This window comes from Kryptolebias marmoratus, linkage group LG8, assembly GCF_001649575.2.
Source record: "Kryptolebias marmoratus isolate JLee-2015 linkage group LG8, ASM164957v2, whole genome shotgun sequence".
Classification (NCBI taxonomy): Eukaryota; Metazoa; Chordata; class Actinopteri; order Cyprinodontiformes; family Rivulidae; genus Kryptolebias; species Kryptolebias marmoratus.
The window spans coordinates 24,184,405-24,198,273 of record NC_051437.1 but is presented as its reverse complement, the minus strand read 5'-3'; the positions used below and the strand labels follow the sequence as shown (position 1 = coordinate 24,198,273).

The 13,869-nt window shown below is 38.3% G+C and overlaps 1 protein-coding gene across 4 annotated transcripts in view; it reads left to right on the top strand.

The window, feature by feature from the left end:
* Nucleotides 1-13,869, top strand: part of mib2 (MIB E3 ubiquitin protein ligase 2) — a 45,516-nt gene that overhangs the window by 5,267 nt on the left and 26,380 nt on the right. For 3 of the 4 annotated variants that reach the window (XM_025004897.2, XM_037977124.1, XM_037977123.1), the window contains 2 exons: nt 8,519-8,917; nt 9,177-9,348. In XM_025004897.2, the coding sequence (XP_024860665.1) occupies nt 8,519-8,917; nt 9,177-9,348 (571 nt within the window). Of the gene's footprint in view, nt 1-1,940; nt 2,060-8,518; nt 8,918-9,176; nt 9,349-13,869 lie in introns of those variants that run through there. The other variant, XM_017411414.3, reaches the window with a different exon arrangement.

The window sequence follows — 13,869 nt, the reverse complement described above, 5'->3', positions numbered from 1 at the left end:
AGCAAAACAAGACATGCTTTATGTATCAGTCTTGTCTCTCTGAATAGTGCTGCTCTGGTGTTTTTAGTATTAGGTCATCAATGTGAACATTTTTTTTTAAAGAAATGTGAATAGAAATATGAGATGTGCACTTGTTAATAAAAGAAATATGACTTCTTACTTATGCAGAAGTCTGTTAGAATTAATTTTAACGGCTTTTTAAAAAAAAAATCCCTGGAAGATAAGGCGGCCAGGTGCAAAAGCAGTGTGCGTGCAGCTGGTGCGGCCATGCTGCTACACATGTCGATGTAGCCTGTAGTAAAGCTCAAAGATGTGCTTAGCAAGCACATATCAGTTTGCCTCCACAGCCCTGTGTCACATTGAAACAGACCTGCGATGATTAAATTAAAAACACATTTTGAGCCTGTTTTTACCTGCATCAGGGTGGTTACTGAGTGACGTCAAATTTGTTATTAGCTTCAGGTTTTAGTGCGTGGAGTTTGGATTGTAGGCAAATGTCAAATGTATAGGTAGCTATTTTATTTCAGTTTGTTAGAAGAGGTTTCTGTCGCAGTAAAAAGCACAAATTCAGACAAAACATGTAAATGTTTCATAATGGCAGCTCGTTTTGTGTTGTTTTCCCTAAAGTAAACTAAGATGTTCTTACCAGAGGGTATATTAGTTGTTTTATTATCAGGTGTTAATGATTTTGCCAGTGTGTGTGTTGTGTGTCTGTTAGCAAAATATCTCATGGTGTGATGGTAGCTGAAAGTGATTAACAACACATACTTTGAGTGTGAAATCTCATGATAGGATTGTGCTTAACATTATTTTCAAGGTTTGACCAGATCGGCAACAACTCCCTCATTTCTCAACATAAGATGATTTCATTAAACTCTAATTTAAAAAACAAATTAACAGATAAATAAGATTAGACTTTTGGTTTTGCATATAAAAATGAGTGAGCTGCATGATCTCTCACAGAAACTGTGAAACCAAAAGCACCAAACAGAAGCAAGCGGCTCTGATGTGATTCACTGAGGTCACAGGAAGTACGGTGGACAGTGAGGGTCACAATACATTCAGCTGATTAACATAAAAGCACAGAGGTCGTTTTAAAGGCTGAATTAGCGTGTAACTAGACAGGTATTGTTCTTTTATATATATAAAAAAAACATCTCTATTTTACCTACCCAGTCTTTTTTTCAGATAAGACATCAGGCTTGTCCAGTTTTGTGTAACAAACCAGAACCTACAGAAATATTTGTCCTAACTTGCACTCTTTATCTCAGTAGTCTTTGTTATATAATCCCAAAATTGTAGTTTCCTAAATCACAGTGAGTTTAAGTTACACGATGAAAGCATTTGCTGCATGGCACCTAAACATTTAACAAAAACAATAATTGCAGTGCCGTTTTAAAACGATTGAAGTAGTTTTATCTTTTCAAACATGGGCTAAAACAATCCGGGACATGCCTGAATGAGACTTAAAGTAGTTTTAGTTGCAGTTTGTAAGAATGAGAAGCCTTGTGAACAAGCAGCAACATGTGACCCAATATTGACGCCTCACTTGATGTCTGAGCCGGAGCTGACAGCTTAGAGTCTGACGAGGTCATTTAGAAGCCGAGTCGGCCCAATTGAGCTCCATTTCCAAGTGATTAGTACTGAACTGATCAAAGCTTTCCCACACTGACACAACAATGACGATTATTATCCACGGGAATATAATTACCTAAAGCAAAGTCCTCCTGTAGGAGTCTTCATTTGTTTGCCCAGCTCAGCCAGTTTTTAACACCCCCCCCTCCCCCTCCCCAGATAAGGCATCCAGGCATCCAGCCTGTACAGTCCCTGAGTAACATCTATCTGACAAAAAAAAAACCAGAGATGGAAAAAAACAGTATGTTCTTAAGCAAAGATCAAAGTTCACAGCTAACCAAATAGTGAGACTGAGCGGGTTCAGTCCGATGTTGGCTTCACAGAGCTGCTGGTTTCAGATGGTCGTGGGATCCCAAAGCTCGTGAGACGACGAACTGGAACACAGCTTCTGGCATGTTCAAAAGTGGTATGAAGATCATGGGGAGTGAGTATGATAATCCACGATAATGCAATATGATAATCCCATCAAATTTATACGCAGGGGTTTTAGGGATGTGTGTGTGTCTGTGTGTGAGAGAGTTTAAAAGGCTTTTGGGATTACTTTTTTACATGAACAATAGTCGTTATGAGGTCTTTAGAGTTTTGCCGGGGTGATTATGCTTTGAAAGGATGACTCTTAATGAAAGAGCCAACAAATATCGTTTAAGTTAATTACAAGTGTTTGCTACGTTCGTTCTTTTTAACATTCACATAAAAATTCTCTTTGGGATTGAGCTGCTAATGTTTACAGTATGAACTGATGACAGCATTTATTTGAGTTGAGAACTTACTTTTAGGCTTTATATCCCTGATGGTGAAAATTTTGAGCATATGTTATTTACTCAGGCTCTGTATTGATTTTGCTGAAGGTCCTCCTGCCACCAGATAGGTTTGACATGAGCCTGTTTCAGCAGGTTTTTACTTTTTCTTTCTTTTTTTTTTTTTTTGCAAAGGCTGTGGCATTAAGTTGCAAAATTCTTGTGTGCATAACGTATCGCTAAGCATTTACAGCCAGAGTAATTTCACAAAAAAAGAAGAAAAATCTCTTTTAGAAATAATCATTAGGATTGTAAGCCATGAAGGCTATGAGTCAGAGGGCAATCAGCCAAGTATTTGTTGCTTTAAACAGTAGTATGTATCTAATATTGTGTTCCTATGACTTTCGACTAATTTTTCTGATTACTGTTAAGCTCACATCATCAGAAGGCAGATCTGAAGGTGGTGTCTCACTGGGCTGAGACTGTTGGAGACTCAAAATTGCAAGAAAATAGGCGACCTTTCTGATGCAATCACACTGAAATGTAAGTGTTTGTGGCCAGTGAGCCATGCAGCCGTATTTTTTGTGGCTAGTTTTTGAAAATCATGTCTCATTTTTGTGTTCAGGACTTGCAAGTCTGCAGTGTAGGCCGTGCACATTATTTTGTTTTCCACCTCCACCTGCATCGTGCCACTTTGTTCGGCTTTGTTCCCACCTTGGCAGCCGCCCCCTTTATGATTTAACCTGTTTGAGTGCACTTTAGTAATGAAGATGGGGAGATTCGAACCAGTTTTTAATAATTGTTTATTTTCAGCATGTTTTCTTTTAGACCGTAACATTCTTTCCGTCAGACGGGAGGTCCTCTGAATGTGTCAAAATACATCTCTAGTTCTCTAGAGACAGATTTAAGAGGACTCTGATGACGCAAGAGGACGGACTATTTTAAGGGGAAATTTGTGATAAATTTATTTGAATATGTTTAAAATTCAAGAGACAGGATTGAGCGTGTTCACCAACTAGTCGCCAGCAGTCACAGCCCGGAGAGATACTAGCTTTAGTTTTTTGTCATTTTCTTCGATCTAGTTTATCTCGTTATCTTTTTCTTCTGGAACATTTTTCTTCCCTGCCTTATTTAAAGTTGGAAGCAGAAATGATTGTTGGGTTTTATTATATTGACTCTGAAGCATTTCTTCACTGTTGCAACAGTTTATTCAGTGATTCTTACCACTTGCTCTCACAGCTCTGTCGTCTCTTTCTGTCACTCTCTTTCTTAGTGATTCTAGCCTTGCGGGACCGTTGGGATCACAAAACCATTGCAGCACTTTATTTTGCAGTGTCTAGTCTACCAATGCAAACCTATACTTTACACTAAGTGACCCCTTTGTCACATTTAAAAAGAAAAAAAAAAAGTGCTGATCAGTTTTACGCCACAAAAACGATTATTTGAAGCACCAAAAGTGAAGTAGTGTGATCTCCGAGTTGCACATAAACCAGACAAAATGTGCTTTGATCAGTGCTCTTTATGGTGAAGCTGCTTTTAATATAAACTGCTTAAATAATTATAGTAGTTACTGCTTGATGCTGAAGGCAAACGTGATGTTTTTGCCTGTGTGTGTGTGTGTGTGTGAGAGTGTGTGGGTGTGTGTGTGTTTGTACCGTGTACATCCTATGAACCACTGGACGAATTTTAGTGAAACTTTAATAAAGTAATGATTGGATATACATTTACAACTGGTTATCTTTTGGAGTCAACTCAGTTCAAGATGGCCACCACAGCTAATCCACATTAGGAGACACAAAAAAGTGCTGTCAATTTTTACAGACATTGAGCTAAAACCTGTTGTGGTAGTAGCTGAGAGTCCTTCACAACACATTCTCTGAGCTCTAACGCATCTCACCAAACTCATCCCTTCTCATAAAATAATCTTTCTTTCAACCTCTGGCATGAAAGGTGACAGGGGATGTGTTCCATCTATTCTAGGCCTTTATTTAGAAAATTAGTTATTATAAATTAACACTAGTGGATTGTATAACTAACACCATTTTTCACAGAATGTTTACTTCTGTGCAGCCAGTGATCAGCAGCTGGTTTAACAGATTCAAATAATCTTCCAAGTATGTAAAATGGTCAGATTTTTTTTGTGTGTGTGTGTGCGTATTTGTTTATGGTGAAGCGTGTGCTTGTCTGGCGGCCAGAAGGAGCGTTGAGTTGTTTGTGCGAAGGCGGTTGACGTTGCCCTCACAGAGCGGCCCTCAGCAGCGTGTGCGATGGAAGCCAACCCATCTGTTATTTCAGGCTGAGAGCCGTAATCCTGCACGCCTTAACCCTCTGCTGCAGATTGTCAGAGACGTTTCAACAACACAGGTGGCCGAGTTGGGACACACGCAAACACACACACAGGAAAAACTATCAAAGGAATGCAAACACACCGACGAGCAAACTTTAGGAGCAACTGAGTTGTTTTTTTTTTCCACAAATGAAAGTTTCTTTTACAGCACGAACTGTGCTAAAAGCAAAACCAACACAACAATCTGTTTGCCAGTTGTTGTGTCCAACAGTGTATGCAGGTCTTTAGAATACACAATCTGATTGCAAGCTGACTTTGTTTTTTTTGGCCATCTTTGTTTCTGCTGACTCACTGTAAACAGATGATCTCAGTTTAAAGTTTAAGTACACACTCCTCAGCTTATTTTCTTTTATTCACTGTAACTTTACACAGAAAATGAGAGCAGAAGCTCATTAAGTCAACCTGTTTTTTTGTTTTTGTTTTTTTAAAGTGCAACTGTTCTAAATAATTAGTGGTTGTTTAACCTGCTCTCATTATTACCTGCTGCGGAAAATCAAAGGTTGGTCATAATGTTTTTGCTCGTGTGTGTTCTTGTGAGCAAAATATCTCATGAACCGCTGGACAAACTTTAATGAAACTTGCAGAATGTAATCATTGGATTCACATCTACAACTAAAACTTTTGGAGTCACGCCAATTCAAGATGGTCGCCACAGCTAATTGAGTCAAAACAAAAATGGCCAGCTTCACAGATATTGAGCTAAAATTTGGTGTGGTAGTAGCCAAAACACCCACGACTTCTCCGTTCTTCAACAGAAAATAATCTGGCATGAAAGGCAGCGGGCGATATGCATTCCTTTAAGAAAAGATAGGCCTTTAATTAATGAGGCAGTTTGAAAATACCTTTTATTTTTCTTACAGCTGCTTATTGTTTGGAGTTTCTGATTGACAGCTTATCAACGTGAAAACAAATTCAGCGAAAGGGTGCTCTCATTTAAAACCAAGTGTTTGCTAAGGGCTGCAGTGAACCGTGGGTTTGCCTTTTTTTGGATCATGCATTTGTGTGTGGAGGTTTTTCAGCTCACTTCTCTGTGGAGATGTGGGAAAGGAGATTGTTGTGTCGATAGAGGCATCCACAGAAATCTATGTTGTGTCTACTTTTCAGTTCCTGCCTTTTTTATGACGATAACATCAGAGTTCACGCTGCTGGGACATGCTCGGGGGTGGGGGGTGGGGGGCAGAGCAACTGGAGTTACAGGGGTTTACGTGTGCCTTTTTAAGTGTTTGTGGAAGATTTTGCCAAATCAGCAGAAAAGAATGTCTTTGTTTTTCAATTCTTTTGAAATAATTGATTTAAAAAGGATTTTACAAGGAGCTTCGTGTAAGCTGTCATTATCAGAGACAAATCCTCTGAGAGTACAGACCGTAATGTTTGGTGACAGGAAAATTATTTTAGTGCAAAAAGAAAAAGGCTAAGTTGTCAGTTTGTACAGAAAACGAAATATAAGCTGCCTTTTTTTTGATCCTGCAGATGACACAGATTTTTAAGCCTTATCAAATACAGATTAATACGAATATGACCTTGTAATATTAAGTGTGGAAGTGTATTAGCTGCTTGTAGACATTTGTCTGCCTTGTTTGGGCTGAAATATGGACTAAAAAGCATATTTGTTTTTAAAAAATTAGAACAATAAAATAGTTTTTAAGCTGACAGACAGTTTCATTAAGATTTGGCTAAACTTGAGAATAACATTTATACACTGAAGTTTCCTGTTGATACTTTTTATTTTACACACAAGTAACATTTCACCAGCTTGTCTGAAAAGGAGTTTTTTAAATGTTTGGTTCAAGACTCAAGTAAAACAAGTTCCCGTCTTTACAGTATTTTGTAGAAACACTGTCACTGAATTTTAGACTTGGTGATTCCCGAGCTGACTGATTTGTTAGAAATACAAACAAGCAGAAGTTTTATATAAACACATTTTGAATTTCCCCCTGACTGATTGTTTTCACTGTAGATGCTCACAGAAATTGTGTTGCAGGGGAGAAGTCAGTCAACATATTTGCCAAACATTATTTGAATTTCAACTCAAAAGGCTTTAATAGTGCTATTTTAATTAACACATATTATAACTGTGTTCAAATGCTTGGCTCAAAGTGATTTATTTATTGAGGGGAGTTGTGTGGAGTAGTTATGAGCAGTCAGTATCCTACCTGCAGTAGACAACACTCAGGCTGGAGAATTGGGGAGAAATCCGTTGTTTACATTTTTCTGTTTTCTACAACCAAACTACATTTGTGGTTGTATCCTGCTCTAAATGTGCCATCACTTTCAGCTCCATCTGTTTTATCCCAAAACAGTAAAACTGATCTGTTATCTGTTATATTGAAGTGAAGGTGTTGTGCCTTTCTCTGGGTGAGATTAGAGCTCAATCGTATGAACCAGATTCTGTAGAGGAAGAACTATTAGAAGAAGATGAAACATCTCTGATTCAGCTGATCGGGGGACAGGGCATTGTAGCAGCCACAGTGAATGCAGCTAGTTTAGTTTAGTCTTTTAGACTCATGCAAAGATTAGAAGATTTAAAATTAACAAATATCTTATTTCTCAATTTCTTCAACTCGAAATGGCTCAAATTGTTTCATCTGGTCACATCGAAGTATTAGCAAACTTCCTTCCATTTTTCAACAACATTTGGAAAAATGTTACACTGAATGACCGTGTTTCTGTAACATTTTTCTTGTATAATTAGAGACAGAAATCCCATTGAATTGTCAAACCATAAACTTCTTTGTGCATCATAGAGAGGAAACTGCAGCAAACTATAAAAAAATATTGTAGAAGTGTCACATGTGATTAAAGAGTATAATTAGATTATCACAGTCTTCAGCAGAAGTTTCCAGCTGCATTGCTGAGTCAAACTCTCACATCCTGTGAACACCACTTTCTTTCAGTTGTATTTCTATTTTTCTTGAAATTTTCTGCATTTATTAAAAGCACTGGTGCAATCTGTCATAGCTGTGAAATTTGAGTTTTTGTACCTCCTCTTTTGTGATAAAGGGCTATTTATTTATTGAAGTTTTGTTCATAGTACTTTTAATATAAGGAAACAGACTGAAACAAGCTGACAGAAAGTCTGGGACGTGTTGGATTTTCGTAATGATTTGATTTCAGTAACTTTCACTTTCAGGAGTAGGTTTCGTCAAACGGAAATCAACTTATTTAGTTAGGGGATAAAGAAAAACGGTCTGTGATGAAAGGACAGCAAAATAACTTAATGGCTGAATGGCTGGTCACATGAACTGCATCACAGACTGAATTTTCATTATGGACTAAGGAAGATCAAGTAAAAAAACAGGTTTATTTGTTTGCTGAGGGTTTAAAACTCACATGCTGTATTTGCTTGTTTGGATTTCTGTTTTTAGTGTTTAGAGTAAGAATGAGGCCAGTGAGGCTAGTGGATTGTGTTTAGGGAGTGTGTATGTGTGTGTTTGTGTCAGGTCAGGGCTTGATTAGCGCAGCAGGGCGTAACAGTCGAGTCCAGCTGCTCCCTCCAGAAGTGTGCCATGACACACAGCAAGGCCTCCAGTGAATGATCCACCAGCCAGGAGGAGAACGCTGCTCTGAAATTAATAAGACATATGGTGCATTGAATCCCTTAGCTGCCACTGACAGCTGCACACCGGTTGTGTAAAAGAACACACAGCTTATAAGATTTAGTTGTTTAAAAATAGTGGAACGGAGGGATCACCTGTTTGTCATTATCAACATTTTTTGTATTTACTTTGTGTCTGTACTCCCATGGTTACGGTTGTATTTTCCAGGATTTCTTGTAACTTTTGTTTCCTCTTTCTTTCAGTCACCCCTGATCTGTTCCCGGATACGACACTGGTGCCGTCTCTGCCGGCGATCCCGTCAGCGCGGTCCGGCTCCGCCCCTCAGAAGCCGCGGAGGCGCAGCAGCGGCGGGAGTGACAGAGCTGCCAGGCCCCGGCTGTTGCCCTCAGCCTGTAGGCCAGGCCCCAGCAGAGGCAGCATGGAGGTGGGCATGCGCGTGGTGCGCGGCCTGGACTGGAAGTGGGGGAACCAGGATGACGGCGAGGGGCACGTGGGCACCGTGGTGGAGATCGGGCGTCAGGGCAGCACCACGACCCCAGACAAGACGGTGGTGGTGCAGTGGGACAGCGGCACAAGAACTAACTACCGGACTGGATACCAGGGAGCCTTTGACCTGCTGCTCTATGATAATGCTCAAATTGGTAAGCACACAAAAAAAATCAGTCTAAAATGTTAAGCATACCTTTTAAAATTAAAACAAATGTTTAAAATTTTCACAAATGACATTTAAGGCTCTGTCAGTTTGTCAGTTTCTAATCAACCAATACTAGAAAAGTACACTAAACTTAGACTGTCAACTTTAATTTGGTTAGTTAGTGATGAAATGATGGCAAAGAAAGAAACAAAGAAAGAGAAGGTTTTTGAACCATTTTTTCCCTCTTCACCACTTCTTTTATGCAGGGGTGCGTCACTCCAATATCATCTGCGACAGCTGCAAGAAGCATGGCATCATGGGAATGCGATGGAAGTGCAAAGTGTGCTTCGACTACGACCTGTGCACTCAGTGCTACATGAACAACAAGCACGACCTCAGCCATCCCTTCGAACGTTACGAGACGGCACACTCCCAGCCGTGAGTACCACACTGACGGCTCTCCAGCACAGCTCCTAATTTAATCTTTTTAATTTTAATTTCAATGTGCACAACTTTAAAAATCTGTTTAAGAAACAAAGCTTTGCTCAATGTTTTAACCATCCTGTCAACTCACTGGACATATCGATTCAACACAAACAGACCAACAGGTTTAGTCAGAGGTTTCTGTAATATCAAAGGTTAGTTTTAATTGTACATCCAAAACAAAATGCATCTTTTTAGTTCATGTCTTCCTTTTTTTGACTGGAGCTGCTAATCAATTTTCTCAAAAAGCAACACAGACCTGAAGAACATCTCCCAATGTAATCACAAAATAAATAAAATGTGAAACACCAAACAAGCTTCTCAGTTAAGCTGAGACATGAGCCTTGATATCAGGGATATTGAATAAATATACAAAAGGCTTGACATGGTACTTTTCAAAGCGTTGATTACATGATACAACTGCTTGCCATACAGGTACCTCTCCTCTCTGTGATACAGCTGTCCCACAGCTGTTCAACCAAACAGGCAGGTCTTCAAGTTTCTGAGTGTCCTTCTGAAGCAACCATGCTTGGTTTGGTGTGTTTAGATCTTTCTTAGTTCTGTTAACTAAGTAAAACCTGAGCAGCGATCACCTCAGACTCATGTGTTCAATGTTAGTTCACTGTTCCCGTCCAAAATGTCTGTTACAGTATGAATACATGTACAATTACACCCCTAATTAAAAGGATTGTATAAAGTAAAGCAGCTTCATACATTTAGGAAGAATAGTGGGTTTATTGATAATCTTAGGCTTATTTTCTACTTCTTACGAGTTTTCTCATTTACTGCTTTGGGTTCCATTATGAGCCACTGTTTCTTCTGTTCAGATAAAAAAAATGAATCTTTTTAAATATGACACACTTGCCTTTTAGACACAGGCAGACAAGGCTGACTTTGTAAAAGGATGAAGCATTTAAAGATGTTTATGTTTTTGGAACAAATTGTAAAAGCTGGGTTCATTTTGTGCTCTATCAAATCTGGACTACATTAGATCCAAGGTACTGCAGAGGCAGCATTAATCTGTTAACGCACTCTTCTAATAAATTATTAGCACCACTGTTAAATGAAACAGTTCTTTACTTAAGGCTGTTTAGGGAAACTACATATGGCCTAGATTTGAATACATGTTTAGTGAGCTGATTTCCAAGTGTCCCATGTATCCAGATTTACTGGAGTGAGTCGTCCCTCCAGAATCCGCTCTTCTGCATCAGTTCACAGTAAAGCTCCAAGCTGCTTCAGGCACCGTCTGAATGTCAGCTGGATGGCCCGTTCTCATTTTAATGAGGTGATATGTATGACCCAGATTTCCTCTCTAGTTTATCCCGGGCCAGGTCCAAAACGGTTCCATTTGTTCTCCCTGATCCTGCTGTCCCAGTGAATGCTGGGAACAGGTGAAGGAATCATGACTTATTGCTCATGTCGGGTTCACTTTAAATTTTCTTCCCCTCCAGAGATTGGAGAATAGTCAGAGACAAAACCTTTTAATGAATCAGTGTACGCCTTATTTTACTTATTTCCAATGAAGTGTAAGCCCACATCACTGGGAAGAGTTTTAGTTTGTTAAAGCCTACATCAGGTAAAAACTGATTAATAGTTGTTGTTGTTGTTGTTGGGTTTCTGCTTTTTTTACAGTTTTAAAATCAATACAGTACTACTAGTTTTACTAAATACCTTTATTTTTTGTAATTTTAGGCCATAATGGTTTGTAAATATTCCTGTTGGTTTGTAGAAAACTGATGCAGACTTGTTGTTTTATGTCATTATTCAGTATTTTTTGCTTAATTTTGTCCATTCAGCAAAAACTTAATGTAGATGTAAATTATATCTGGCAGCCTGTTATTTTGCATAAAGTCAGGGAGCAGGTCTGCTTTTTTGGGTTAGATTTGAGATATTTTTAAACCAAAACTCTGTAGTACTCTTCTACTTTTTGAGTGGAGTACTACTGCTTAGTACGTTAAGAGCAGCTCTGTTCTGTGTGACTCCAAACTTTAAGGTTAATTTGCACATAAACGGTATTGGAAATTTTCAGCATAAGAAAGGCCTCAAAAGTAGCTCTCGCCGGAGGACCAAGCCCTAAATCCTGCATGGCTTTTACTTTATTTTTTTGTATAGCATGTCATTGGTTTAATTCAAAAATAAACATTATTTGCCATTCTCATCTCATTCATAAAATGTAATTTAAATGTAGTTTTAGATTTTTGTTGTTATTTCTGAACAATTAATACATTGTTCCATTTTTAAACCTCAATGAAACCTGACTTGCTTCAATCGTACTGTATCCAGAATCTCATCACATCTCCATGATTGTTGCTGATGAAGGTGATAAACAGAACGAGGAGAATATAGAAAGCGTTCTTAGTTTATTCTTGTCGCACAATGTCCCTATAGGAGTTATTTCCAGGCTGTAATCCCTTCCAGCCATGATATGTAACATCTGACTGAGTCTAAACTTGGAAAGATTAAAACAAGTCAGAGGATTCCTTTCGTTATTAGTGGGTTAAAATAGTGCTTCCTTTTAAAAGTTTATCCTTGTAGAGGAGCAGTCTAAAAGTAGTGCACTAATCCGGCAGCCAAAGGGCAGATATTTTCTTCTATTTTTTTTATACCAGTGGTGCCCAGTCCTGGTCCTGGAGGGCCACTATCCTGCATGTTTTAGATGTTTCTCTGCTGTGACACACCTGATTTGAATGAATGAGTGACTAACAAGAGCAAGCATCTAAAACATGCAGGGTGGTGGCCCTCAAGGACCAGGGCCGGACACCATTGTCTTATACAATTAAACCCTTTTTTTATTTTACAAGTGGCATTCAAAGAAATTTTTGTAAATAAACCTTGATCAAATAGCAGCTACAGAGTACTGTAATGTTTCTGCTTAGCACAAGAAAATGTTAAAGGAATGACCATGATATAGGTTTAACATATTCATATGCTAATATTTAAAGACTAATGTAGGACATTTAAGATATGAATGAGTGACGATGGCCTCTCAAACATAGGAGTTTAATTAGTTTCCCTAATTGGAATGGTATTTTAAAAAGTGCTATTTATAGATATTTGTATGCTGTACCTGTGAATGAATTGATGTCACTAATACCATTCAGTGTTTTCCTCAATTAACTTTCTAAGATGGATGACTTTTTATGTCCCCTGAAACGGGGACTGTATATTAATGTCCATAAGTGGCATAAAAGACTGTGACTCAGCCAGAGTTGGTTAATCAAGCATGAAGTGAATAAAACCTACAGACGTCACAGAGCAGAGCTTTGTAGAGAAGGGATACAAAGGTTGTTTGGTGTTCATTTTTGTACCCCTCTTCCATATTTGACTCCTAAAGACACTAAACTTAATGTGTTTTTTTTAAATGTCATTTTTAGCTGTTGAAGTGCATCATTAGCTGTGTTTGTTCCAATTTGCATTTTAATATTCTCTTTTGACTAAACCCTGTTCTTTGTTTTTCATTAAGTATCCTCTGAAGATGAAATAAAATGAAATGTCAGTGTATGAAAATATATATTTTTAAATGGTTCATTCAAGAAAAACAAAATGGTGTTAGTGAATTCAGACTTGGCCTGCAGGATACAGGTTTTGCATTAAATGCATGCTGTCTGTTATTTTGGCTTGTAGACCGTACGTTTGTGCTTGTTTGCTTGCATTTATATATTCCAAAAATAAATGTTTTGAGTTTGACAGGTTGGGCTAAAAAAGGCATGAATGCAAATTGATTAAGACTGGAAATCTAAGTAAATCAAAAGACTTTTCATTGATATAAATTAAAGACTCTTAGCTTGAAAAATGACTGTGTTGCTGTTTTGATCAAACCTTGAAAATAACACTGTTCAATTATTATATGCAAAATCACAAACTGTCTCGCTTAGAGTGTGAGTTCTGAATGATTATCAGCTACTATCACTTAAAGTTTTCGCTCAATATCTGTAAAATTAACCCATTGTAGCCATTTTTGTGTTGGGTAATGTTAAACGATTCCAAAAGTGTGGATTGACTCTCACTCCGACTTTGAGGTCATTATCTGTGAAATTGACTGAGTTACAGCAATTATTATGTTTGCTAAAATTGCTTAGTTGTTGCAGCCATCTTAAATGAGGTTTACTCCAAAAGTTAATCAGTTGTAGATGTGCTTCCGATTAATTGTTTGAGTGTTTTGTTATAATCCGTCCACAGCTTCATAAGATCTTTTGCTATCGCTGCATGCAATCGAAGACACAACACAGGTACGGGCAAAACACTGTCGCCCAGCTGGAACGTTGAACTAATCTTAACGATTCGAGGGAAAGTGTAATAGTGATTTTCATCCAGCACAGTAACAGAGTGTTCATCTGGGACAAACATCACATGAAAGTCACTTTTTGTCAGAAGAATGAGGAGCAGCGTACAGTTTGTAGTGCCTCACACAAAAAGCTTCTTTATTTTCAGACCACATTGACCCAGATTACATTGACAGTATTTCAAAAGACTGAT